This window comes from Sander lucioperca, chromosome 7 (assembly GCF_008315115.2).
Source record: "Sander lucioperca isolate FBNREF2018 chromosome 7, SLUC_FBN_1.2, whole genome shotgun sequence".
Lineage (NCBI taxonomy): Eukaryota > Metazoa > Chordata > Actinopteri > Perciformes > Percidae > Sander > Sander lucioperca.
The window spans coordinates 13,971,622-13,984,245 of NC_050179.1; the positions used below are offsets into that span (position 1 = coordinate 13,971,622).

A 12,624-nucleotide genomic window follows, 5' to 3' on the forward strand; every position below is an offset into this window, starting at 1 on the left:
TTTTTTAGTAACAAAGCATTGAAGCTTTGTAAACGTGTTTTTTTGGTTTGGCCAGAGTGTTTGGTGTTTCCTCTTATACTACTCTGTCATCTCTTACTTTGTTGTTTTTAGATATACCTCATCCCTCTCTTTGTGCTGGGAGTTAACCTCTGCCTTATTTTTGGCTTCTGTACCTTCTCTCAAGTTTTTTTTTCCATTTAACATTGCCTTGAAAAATCTAAAGAATAAATCTCTCTTGCCTTCATTTCCATTACATTATGTGTTTTTAATAGTTCAGTGTGCGAATGTGCTGCAATAGCAGCAATCGGCACAATAACTTCTATCCCCCATACTTATTCTGCCACATTTCTGTCCCGCTACTAGTCATGAAGCATTGCCAACCTTGCACACAAAATACATCAAAACGTGTGTAATGATCGGGAATGGTGTGTTATGATTTTTCTAAGAGATTTGCCAATGTGTGTGTATGGGGACGAAATGTTGAGAGCCAGAGGGGAGGACAGAGAGGGGAGCTGCAGTATGATTCTCTGAAATGTTTCCAAACAAATTGCTCTCTCCCCTACAGTTTTCACTCTTCATACATCATGGTTGGTGAAAAAATGTTGGAAATTTTGTGCCGGTTGCAGACCTGTAACTGTGGAATCCACCGGACTGCGTGTGTGTGTGTGTGTGTGTGTGTGTGAGTGAGTGAGTGATCGATGGAAGTGGAGTTTAGTTTATCTGTGCTATCAGACCTGAGCTGAGGAGGGTGTGGAGGGCTTCTGCTAAAGAAACTGACAGAGCCGACTGAGATGCAATATTATCTCTGCCTAATGACAGAGGGAATAGGAGATTCGGCCGAATCCGAAGCTGAATCCGGACACCGAATCCAGGATTCGGGTTCGGCCGGGTTCGGGATTGGGTTAGGTCGGATTCGGCTGGGTTTGGGATCGGTTTCAGACAGGTTCGGTAGGATTCGGCCGGGTTCAGGATTGGGGTCAGGTTCGGTCGGGTTCGGGATCGGGTTCGGTCGAGTTCGGTAGGGTTCGGTAGGGTTCGGTAGGGTTTGGTCAGGTTCGGGAAAAGAATTTCAGCTCTAACTAACCATGTTAGATGGGATACAGCTGATGTTAGAAGGGATACAGCTACAGCTATGGTTGATGTTAGAAGGGATACAGCTGATGTTAGAAGGGATACAGCTATGGTTGATGTTAGAGGGGCTACAGCTGATGTTAGAAGGGATACAGCTACAGCTATGGTTGACGTTAGAAGGGATACAGCTGATGTTAGAAGGGATACAGCTACAGCTATGGTTGATGTTATAAGGGATACAGATATAGTTGATGTTATAAGGGATGCAGCTACAGCTATGGTTGATGTTAGAATGAATACAGCTGATGTTAGAAGGGATACAGCTACAGCTATGGTTGATGTTAGAAGGGATCCAGCTATAGTTGATGTTAGAAGGGATACAGCTATAGTTGATGTTAGAAGGGATACAGCTATAGTTGATGTTAGAAGGGATACAGCTATGGTTAATGTTAGAAGGGATACAGATACAGCAATAGTTGATGTTAGAAGGGATACAGCTACAGCTAGCACACCCCGGTCTGTCTGCCTCACTCCCCCCCATGTTAAATGGGATACAACTGATGTTAGAAGGGATACAGCTACAGCTATGGTTGATGTTAGAAGGGATACAACTGATGTTAGAAGGGATACGGCTACAGCTATGGTTGATGTTAGAAGGAATAGAGCTGATGTTAGAAGGGATGCAGCTACAGCTATGGCCCAAGTTAGAAGGGATACAGCTGATGTTAGAAGGGATACAGCTACAGCTATGGTTGATGTTAGAAGGGATACAGCTATAGTTGATGTTAGAAAGGATACAGCTAGAGCTATTGTTGATGTTAGAAGGGATACAGCTGATGTTAGAAGGTATACGGCTATAGCTATGGTTGATGTTAGAAGGAATACAGCTGATTTTATAAGGGATACAGCTACAGCTATGGTTGTTAGAAGGGATACAGCTGAAGTTAGAAGGGATACAGCTACAGCTATGATTGATGTTAGAAGGGATACAGCTACAGCTATGGTTGATGTTAGAAGGGATACAGCTGATGTTAGAAGGGATACAGCTACAGCTATGGTTGATGTTAGAAGGGATACAACTGATGTTAGTAGGGATACAGCTACAGGTATTGTTGATGTTAGAAGGGATACAGCTGATGTTAGAAGGTATACGGCTACAGCTATGGTTGATGTTAGAAGGAATACAGCTGATGTTAGAAGGGATACAGCTACAGCTATGGTTGTTAGAAGGGTTACAGCTGATGTTAGAAGGGATACAGCTATAGCTATGGTTGATGTTAGAAGGGATACAGCTACAGCTATGGTTGATGTTAAAAGGGATACAGCTGGTGTTAGAAGGGATACGGTTACAGCTATGGTTGATGTTAGAAGGGATACAGCTATGGTTGATGTTATAAGGGATGCAGCTATAGTTGATGTTAGAAGGGATCCAGCTACAGCTATTGTTGATGTTAGAAGGGATACAGCTACAGCTATGGTTGATGTTAGAAGGGATACAACTGATGTTAGAAGGGATACAGCTACAGCTATTGTTGATGTTAGAAGGGATACAGCTGATGTTAGAAGGTATACGGCTACAGCTATGGTTGATGTTAGAAGGAATACAGCTGATGTTAGAAGGGATACAGCTACAGCTATGGTTGTTAGAAGGGTTACAGCTGATGTTAGAAGGGATACAGCTATAGCTATGGTTGATGTTAGAAGGGATACAGCTACAGCTATGGCTGATGTTAGAAGGGATACAGCTATGGTTGATGTTAGAAGGGATACAGCTACAGCTATTGTTGATGTTAGAACGGATACAGCTGATGTTAGAAGGGATACGGCTACAGCTATGCACTGCATTAAAAGTGGGATTTTCGTCCCCGTAAACGTCCGTAAACGCTGTGAACGTCGCGTTCGTCTGCGCCACATATTGTTGGAAACGAACCATGACGTGTGGAGAGCTCCTGCGGAGGTGCTAATGGCTCTAATAAGCATATGAATAGCAGGGAAACCTCTTCTGGCCAGAGAGTGTCTGGCCTAATTAGCATATGAATAGGAGCAACACCGCACCTGTCAGAGAATGTCTGGCTTGAATTTCCTCACTCAGTATTGGCTGAAGCCACTACTTTTAAACAAGAAAAATCACTCCTGATTGGTTGGCAGATCACTGCTCACCTAAAGGATTATTAGGAACACCTGTAAGATTTCTCGTTAATGCAATTATCTAATCAACCAATCACATGGCAGCTGCTTCAATGTATTTAGGGGTGTTGTCCAGGTCTAGACAATCTCCTGAACTCCAAACTGAATGTTAGAATGGGAACGAAAGGTGATCTAAGCAACTTTGAGCGTGGCATGGTTGTTGGTGCCAGGCGGGCTGGGTTGAGTATTTCCCAATCTGCTCAGTTACTGGGATTTTCACGCACAACCATTTCTAGGGTTTACAAAGAATGGTCTGAAAAAGGAAAAACATCTAGTATGCAGCAGTCCTCTGGGTGAAAATGCCTTGTTGATGCTAGAAGTCACTGGAGAATGGGCCGACTGATTCCAGCTGATAGAAGATCAACTTTGACTCAAATAACCACTCGTTACAACCGAGGTATGCAGCAAAGCCTTTGTGAAGCCACAACATGAACAACCTTGAGGAGGATGGGCTACACCAGCAGAAGACCCCACCGGGTACCACTCATCTCCACTAAAAATAGGAAAATGAGGCTACAATTTGCACAAGCTCACCAAAATTGGACCTTTCAAGACTGGATAAATGTTGCCTGGTCTGATGAGTCTCGATTTCTGTTAAGACATTCAGATGGTAGAGTCAGTATTTGGCGTAAACAGAATGAGAACATGGATCCGTCATGCCTTGTTACCACTGGGCAGGCTGGTGGTTGTGGTGTAATGGTGTGGGGGATGTTTTCTTGGCACACTTTAGGCCCCTTAGTAGCAATTGGGCATCGTTTAAATGCCACAGCCTACCTGAGCATTGTTTCTGACCATGTCCATCCCTTTATGACCACCATGTACCCATCCTCTGATGGCTACTTCGTGTCACAAAGCTCGAATCATTTCAAATTTCACTGTTCATTGAGTTCACTGTACTAAAATGGCCCCCACAGTCACCAGATCTCAACCCAATAGAACATCTTTGGGATGTGGTGGAATAGGAGCTTTGTGCCCTGGATGTGCATCCCACAAATCTCCATCAACTGCAAGATGCTATCCTATCAATATTGGCCAACATTTCTAGAGAATGCTTCCAGCACCTTGTTGAATCAATGCCATGAAGAATTAAGGCAGTTCTGAAGGCAAAACGGGGTCAAACACAGTATTAGTAAAGTGTTCCTAATAATCCTTTAGGTGAGTGTATAATATATATATATATATATATATATATATATATATATATATATATATTAGGGCTGTCAGCGTTAACACGTTAATCGCGATGCGATTGAGGGCCGACGCGATGCGAGTCATTTTTTTTAATCGCATGCCGGCATTTATTAATTTATTTTACACTTCACTCTGCTTTGTGTCGTGCCTAACAGGCTACTATTTTGACCCTTTGCAGCACCGTTACTTATCATCAAGCTGCCACTTCCTCGTAACACATCTTGCTGCTGCAGGCTGCAGGCATGATGGAGAAAGACAGCAGCAATGAAATTCTGAATGGAGCTTTTTATTTTCCATTAATTAAAATATCACCGAAGCACGTCAAGCTTGAGCTACCACCTACGGAGCTAAGCATAGTAGTACAGTTAACGTGATGCTACCTGCTAGCATGCTACCCACTCAGGCAAAGCACTATTTTGGAGAGTGCTTCTTGCCGACCTGTGGATGAAACCAAATCCCAAAAAATTACTACAGCTCTATTTAGGAGTTACTAAACACTATATTGACTCTAGTAAGGATAGGGATTTTTAGTTTTTTAGTTAGGTACTTGGAGGAATTGTGCAATAATGACTGATTCACACATTTTTCTTTTGTTTACAGTAAATAAATAATTACAAATCTTAAAATCAAGTTCATAAAGTAACTTTCTTTGCATTCATTTGATTCCCAATCAAGATACACTGGTAAAATTTGCTTTCGATTGTTAATATGTACTTAAAAACTGTTCTGAATTGCAAAATAATAGAATTTTAATCATGTGATAAAATATGCGATTAATCGCGATTAACTATAGAAATTCAGCGATTAATCGCGATTTAAAAAAAAAAGAATAGTTTGACAGCCCTACAGCTATTGTTATAGTGATTACATTATTATTAAACATTTAATTTTGACGATATGGCCTTAGCAATAAACAAGCCGTTCTTTAATGTTGCCAACTGTTTAGTACCCTTCTTTTTTTAACTTTCTTAAAAAGTATCAGTTCAGGCACCATTAAGGCACCGGTACCATTTGAAAAGTATCGCTTTAGCACCAGTATCCAAACCAAACAATACCCAACCCTAATATTGACTCTAGATTCAAATGTGTGACTAGATTAAATATATAATAAACAAATACAAATCTTAAAATCAAGTTCATAAAGTCACTTTCTTTGCATTCATTTGATTCCCAATCAAGATACACTGGTAAGAATTGCTTTCCATTGTTAATATGTACTTAAAAACAGTTCTGAAATACAAAATAATAGAATTTTAATAATGTGATAAAACATGCAATTAATCGCGATTAACTATAGAAATTCAACGATTAATCGCGATTAAGAAAATGTAATCGTTTGACAGCCCTAATTTCGATTAGAATATAATTATTTACTGTCATTGTACAGGATACAATGAAATAGGATGGTATTCCTCTTGGTGCTTTGCAAATAAATAAAATAGAATTTAAAAACATAAAAAAATTAAAAAATAAGAATGTAAAAGCAATATTGTCCAGCCATTCTCAACCCCAACCCCCCCCCACACACACACACACACACACACACACACACACACATACTTAAATTATGTACATTCCATCTCCATCAGGAATAATGTCAAATAAATCTCAGTGATTGGCAAAAAAGTACATTTTTACAATATTGGAATATAATATTGGGCCGAATCCGAAGCAGAATATATCCTGGATTCAGTGCTAGGATTCTGTGTTTTACTAATATTTTGAGCATGTAAAGGCAGGCCCTGATAGCACAGATAAACTAAACTCCACTTCCATCGATCACTCTCTCACACACACATACACACACACACACACACACACACACATACACACACACACAGTGCGAGAGAGTGAGAAAGTGAGCAGGCGAGTGTGAGAGTCCTTGTGATTGAAGTATCTTTGGGATAAAACCTAAGAGTGGCTGATCCCTCAGATGAGACTGTAGCTGAGGAGGGTGTGGAGGGCTTCTGCTAAAGAAACTGACAGAGCCGACTGAGATGCAATATTATCTCTGACTAATGACAGGGAATAGGAGATTCGGCCCAATATTCGGCTGAATCCGAAGCCGAATCCGGGCACCGAATCCAGGATTCGGCTTCGGGTTCGGTCGGGTTTGGTCAGGTTCAGCCGGGTTTGGACGGGTTCTGTAGGGTTCGGCCGGGTTCAGGATTCGGTCGGGTTCGGCAGGGTTCGGTAGGGTTCGGCCGGGTTCGGTAGGGTTCGGCCGGGTTCGGCCGGGTTCGGGATTGGGGTCAGGTTCAGGTTTGGCCGGGTTCGGTTGGGTTTGGTCGGGTTCGGTCGGGTTCGGTCTTAATTTCTATCATTTTACACGGGCTTGGGCCTGCGCTCTGGGTGCGCGGTAAATGAGCGGTGAGGTGATGTATTTCGAATAGAATTCTTTAATGTCATTATACAGGATACAATGAAATAGGATGGTATTCCTGTTGGTGCTTTGCAAATAAATAAAATAGAATTTAAAAACATAATAAAAATTAAAAAACAAGAATGTAAAAGCAATATTGTCCAGCTATTCTCACACACACACACACACACACACACACACACTTAAATTATGTACATTCCATCTCCATCAGGAATAATGTAAAAAAAAGAGGGAATAGGAGATTCGGCCCAATATTCGGCCGAATCTGAAGCCGAATCTGGGCACCGAATCCGGGATTCGGCTTCGGTCGGGTTTGGTCAGGTTCGGCCGGGTTCGGGATCGGGTTAGGTCGGGATCGGGATTGGGGTCAGGTTTGTTCGGGTTCGGCCTGGTTTGGCCGGGTTCGGGATCCGGTTCGGACGGGTTCGGTAGGGTCCGGTCGGGTTCAGGATTCGGTCGGGTTCGGCCGAGTTCGGTAGGGTTCGGCCGGGTTCGGCCAGGTTCGGGGTCGGGTTCGGTCAGGTTCGGGCAAAGAACTTCAGCTCTAACTGAAGGTTGGGTTTGGTCAGGTTCGACCGGGTTCGGGATGGGGTTAGGTCGGGATCTGGATTGGGGTCGGGTTCGGCCGGGTTCGGTCTTAATTTCTATCATTTTACACGGGCTCGGAATCTCCTGCGGCCCTCGCAGGAGATTCGGCCCAATATTCAGCCCAATCTGAAGCCGAGCCGAATCCCGGATTCGGCTTCGGGTTCGGTCGGGTTTGGTCAGGTTCGGCCGGGTTCTGGATCGTGTTAGGTCGGGTTCGGGTTTGGCCAGGTTCGGTAGGGTACAGCCGGGTTCGGGGTTGGGTTCGGTCAGGTTTGGGAAAAGAACTTCAGCTCCAACTGAAGGTCGGGTTCGGTCGGGTTCGGTCGGGTTTGGTCAGGTTCGGTCAGGTTCGGTCTGGTTGTTGTTTTGTATCCATCAGAAGACAATATTCGGCCGAATATCGGCCGAATATTGGGCCGAATCCGAAGCAGAATATATCCTGGATTCGGTGCTAAGATTCGGTGTTTTACTAATATTTTGAGCATGTAAAGGCCGGGCCCTTTTAGTACAGATAAACTAAACTCTACTTCCATCTATCACTCTCACAAACACGCAAGCATGCACGCACGTACACAGACAGACACACAGTAGATGTTACAAAGTGCTTCACAAGACAGTGAGAGCAGATAAATAAAAAGAAATGATAAAATAACGATATATCAATAACAGTATAATAGTAAAAATAGGTTGTTGTTGTTGTGTTCTCTCTTCACTTGGGTATTAGCTAAAGGTCGTTGCAGATGTTGTCAAAGTTAAAGGAAGGTGTGTTAAGTTGATGTATGGCAGATAATTTGCTTCGCTAAAGGTGTGTTAGGGATGAATACGCTAACACACCTTTAGCATACACAAGTACCACCTTCCAATCAGGAGTGTGATAACAGCCAATAGCAGAAAAATGGACACCTGCATTATCTCTATCTCAACAAGACATGTTAAAGCCCCGTTTACACGAAGGGAAGACGCAGATATTTTCCTGCGGTTTGGCCTCTCATTTACACGAAAACCCCGTTTTTATCACAGAAAGCATGTAAACTGAGACAAACAGTGGTTTAGGCAGCCAAGAGAGAGAAAGAGGAAGTGAGTCGTTGCTGTTGTTGCTATTTTCGGGATTCTGATTGGCTAACGTGGGCTTGAGCTTCTTGTTACACTGCCACCTACAGGTGTGGCATGCTCTTGACAGCATTGACAGCATATATACGCGGGTACATGTAAACAAACACTTTTCTGAAAACATAGAGGTTCTAAATGTCCGTTTATGAAAATAGCCGGCCACGTGTAAACGTAGTCTAAGAGAAACACAAGTCTGAGGAGAGAGACTACAGCTGTGGTGCATGATGACCATTTCATCTTTTTCTCTAGGACAGTGGGAATAATAGTCTGACTGTACTGTATGCTGGCGTCCACACAGGCACATACTGCATTTTCACAGATGCTCACAAGTGCTCATAAATTCCTCAGAAGCTGTCGACTCCATCCAGTCACCCCTCCATCATCTTACTGACACTCCAAGGACAGTGTGCATAACGGTGTTTACTGTTTATTATTGTAGAGGAATTCATTCCAGTCAAGAGGAAAGGCTAAGTATATCCTGGCTCTGACATAAAATATATCATACTGTAGCTTGGCATAGCTTAGCAGAGACACTGTACATGAAAAACAGCTACAATACAATACCCTTTTCATAACTGTGTCAAAGCACTTTGTCAAACCCATTACAATTACAAACGAAATTCAATATTGTACCCGAAGATTGTTTACACTATTTAAAAACAACTGGCTGCATAAATGTTCTGTGCTGCAGTATTAGAGCAGAGGCTACATTTACTTACTGTGTAAGGGAAACAAAGATCAGGCAATATGTACAGATTTATTGTATTCTTTTACATAACAGCATTATCAGGCAGTAATATACTGTGGATTCACAATGTTATTTTACAAATAGTGTACTTGACAACAGAATCAGAACTACAGTGACTTGAAAGTCATGTGTATGATTACACTTCTGCCAAAACAGTGGCAGCATTTCTTTGTAACATGATGTATTCATTTTTATTTATTATACCATTTTCGTTCAGTTCTTACTCCCTAACATCATGCATCAAACATCTTCTTCCTGCCCTCCATACCAGACATACCCTCCAGTTTCTTACGCCAGTCACCCACCTCCATGGTCAGCTCCTATAAGGTATCAAAACAAACACACACACACACACACACACACACACGCACACACACACACACACACACACACACACACACACACACACACACACACACACACACACACACACACACACACACACACACAGATCATTGAGTTTTTTGCAGTTTCTTTTTTTCATTCAAATTTTTTGGGATATCTCTATGTCTGCTTGAGGAGCCATACCTTCTCTTGCTTGATGTCCTCTTTCTTTACAGACTTGAGGTTTGCCCTTAGGTCCATGGAGCCCTTGTTTTTGGATCCAAAGAGAGCTTTCAGCATCTCATCTGCTGACACTCTCACTTTCCTCAGTGCTGGCTTCTTGAACTTCCCTCCGAGGTCCTGAATCTTCAGATTCAATTCGCTGATCTGGTGATGGTGAAAAGCTTAGCTGGTGACTTTTGTTAAAGGTGCATTGCCACACAAAACCGTTTTTACTTGTATTTTTTGAAATATGTTAGGTCCATATGTGTTTGTGTTGTTGTGAATGTGAAAATTAACTGCTATCTCCTCTGTCAGCTCTAGCCACTGAAAAGAAATAAGCGGATCAGGCCAATTACAAAAGCTGGTCAGTCTGGCGTGGTGTTGCCTGAGCTCATTACTATTCATGAGCTTGCCCAGTTGCGCTGGGTAAAGGATGCTGATAGCCAGGATCTCATTGACTAGCTGTTAGCCAGTCAGAGTCAAGCAGCTTAGCTCGTTGCATATTAATGATAACAACAAATCAAGCTGAGTCTTCCTGCAGGCTTTCTATACCATGCTAGAATGGCTTGAAACAAGGTAACCAAGGCATTTTTTCCACAAAAAAATGTTACAGTCCAGGATAGAACTTCAGACATTACCACAAAGTAATGAAATATGTGTGGCAGGGCACCTTTAATAAAAACAGAACCCTTTTTCTTGATGTACTTCTACTTCAATGTTTTTCATGTGAATCTGGTGTGTCATAGCGCATGACATACATCTTTGTTGTTCTTGATGACTTTGGCCTCACAGTCGTAGCGCTCCTCATCCACCATATCAACCTTTTCATGCATCTGCTTACAGAGTTTCTACAAAACAACAGCAAACAAATATCCACACTATATTTAAGTGAGACACATGCTTATTGTTTTTGCATTATCAATCTTGCATTGTTTGTCTTAGGGACATAAGCCCTTTCACCTGCAGTTCATCCATGTTTAAACCAATGAGCTGCAGCGGTGGAAGTTTCTCTCCCAGGTAGCGGACCTTTTCTTCCTCTCTTGCAGCCTTCTCTGCCTCCAGCTCTTCTGTTGCACGAGCCAGCAAGAGAATCTGGACGAGTCAAAGTCAACATGGAAAGAAGAACGTCAAATTGTGGTGCATAATCAGGGCTTATCCTTTCCCTTTTAGTTGTTACATGAAAAAAATGCTCTTTCATATTAATAGATTGGTGTAGAGTGTACAGTGTAAAGGAATGAGTTAACACATTTACCTTCAATGATAGCTTGCGGGAGGCTGAAATCTTGCATTTGGGCTGAAAATAATTTAAAAATAATGTGATATTACAACTGATCTTGTATATTTAATGATGCAACTTTAATTAAAATAAGTATAGATTTATAAATATAAATAAATTGCAAATTCCTTACCTGCAATATTGCAATATTGGTACCTCTTTTTGGAGTAGCTGCTCACTTACTTATGTGACTTGACAATGTGACTTTGACTGACTACGTACCTTAGCATCTCACTAACAACAGCAGCTTACAATGCCCAGTATTTAGCTATGAAAAGAGTCATTTTTTCTTGTCGAAATGTATGCTGCCTCTGTGTTATGTCATCAAAAATTCCTCCTTAACCTGTAAATGCATAAATACATTTGCCCATGACACTGGACAAAACAGCACTACAAACCTTTAGTTTACTTGACATTTAGGCTACAGTATTTAATCATATGCACCTTAAAACTGGGTAAGATCAAAATGGAAGCAACACATCAACAATTAAAATTGAATGAGCAAGAGAGTTGTTCAGTCAATGCTCCATACACTATGAAATCATTCATGAGGCCAAAGTTGAATCATTAGTATCATTGTTTCTTTGTATTACTGATCTTTGGAAAGAATGAAATTGTAATTTATGAGTCAGTGCCAATATGATACAGTACATATTACAGTTAACATGATTATATACAACTCAACTTATGTTTTTAAACTTTGCATTCAATCTTATTGTAACCCATTTGCTTTGTAATATTGTTATCTTCCAGGGAAGCTGTTAAGCCGAGTGAAAAGATTCAATCATTCAAACATGCATACTCATAACTACTTGACAGGTTGGCACAAAGGAACTATTATTCATAAACACATTGTTAGTTAAAATAGGTATTACTACCTTTGCCACTGCCTGGGGGGGCATGAGGGCTGGTGTGTACTGCGGAGAAAAGGAATAAAGACAAGGGGTTTAAACTACATTAAACAATAAACACTGTTAGAAAGCATAGTACAACATGCAGTCTGTAACTTACATCACTGTGATGGCCATGTGGAATGTGTTGGACCAGAGAAATCAGAGATACACAAGCAAACAAGAGACAATGTTATTATTCTGAGACAAAACTTCATAGGCCAATAAACACTCTGTAAAATGTACTTTCAAAATATGTGATGACAGAACTTACTCATCAGACATTGTTGCACATTTGAGAAAGAAACAATTAAGATGCTGTTAGTTTTGAAAAAGAAAAAAATAGTCCAGTGAAAAAAATGAAAATGACACCTCCAGTAACAGAACATGCATCAATAGTTAGAAATCAGAATGGTCTTTAACAGCAGTTGGCTGTTATATGTCGGACTGCACCAAAGATCTTCTATTAAGAAGAAGAATCACCCCACTAAATCTTCTGGTCAAAAAGAAAAAAGAGAGATGATAGCTCCCTCTTGTGTATCAGGTCTCTATGGGTTTCTATTGAAAATGTGACATCCAGCTGCTTCTTGTCTCTTTGCAGCTTTTCAGATTCAGACTTTTTCCCTCAAGTCAA

At 41.4% G+C, this 12,624-nt stretch overlaps 1 protein-coding gene across 1 annotated transcript; it reads right to left on the reverse strand.

Annotated features, from left to right (window-relative positions):
* Nucleotides 1-9,271: 9,271 nt before the first annotated feature.
* tnni1c (troponin I, skeletal, slow c) lies at nt 9,272-12,128 on the reverse strand. Its single transcript, XM_031293412.2, has 6 exons — nt 12,112-12,128; nt 11,077-11,152; nt 10,785-10,916; nt 10,583-10,672; nt 9,807-9,989; nt 9,272-9,598 (listed from the first exon to the last, which is right to left on the reverse strand). The coding sequence occupies exons 1-6, from the start codon at nt 12,126-12,128 to the stop codon at nt 9,512-9,514; spliced, it is 585 nt and encodes a 194-aa protein (XP_031149272.1). The 3' UTR covers nt 9,272-9,511.
* Nucleotides 12,129-12,624: the final 496 nt, after the last annotated feature.

What these genes read in the sequence shown, in the direction of transcription:
- tnni1c (XM_031293412.2), bottom strand. An exon ending in CCCGCAAGCTATCATTGAAG is followed by an intron (nt 10,917 to 11,076) that starts GTAAATGTGTTA and finishes TGACTCGTCCAG; the next exon opens with ATTCTCTTGCTGGCTCGTGC. An exon ending in AGGACATCAAGCAAGAGAAG is followed by an intron (nt 9,599 to 9,806) that starts GTATGGCTCCTC and finishes GATACCTTATAG; the next exon opens with GAGCTGACCATGGAGGTGGG.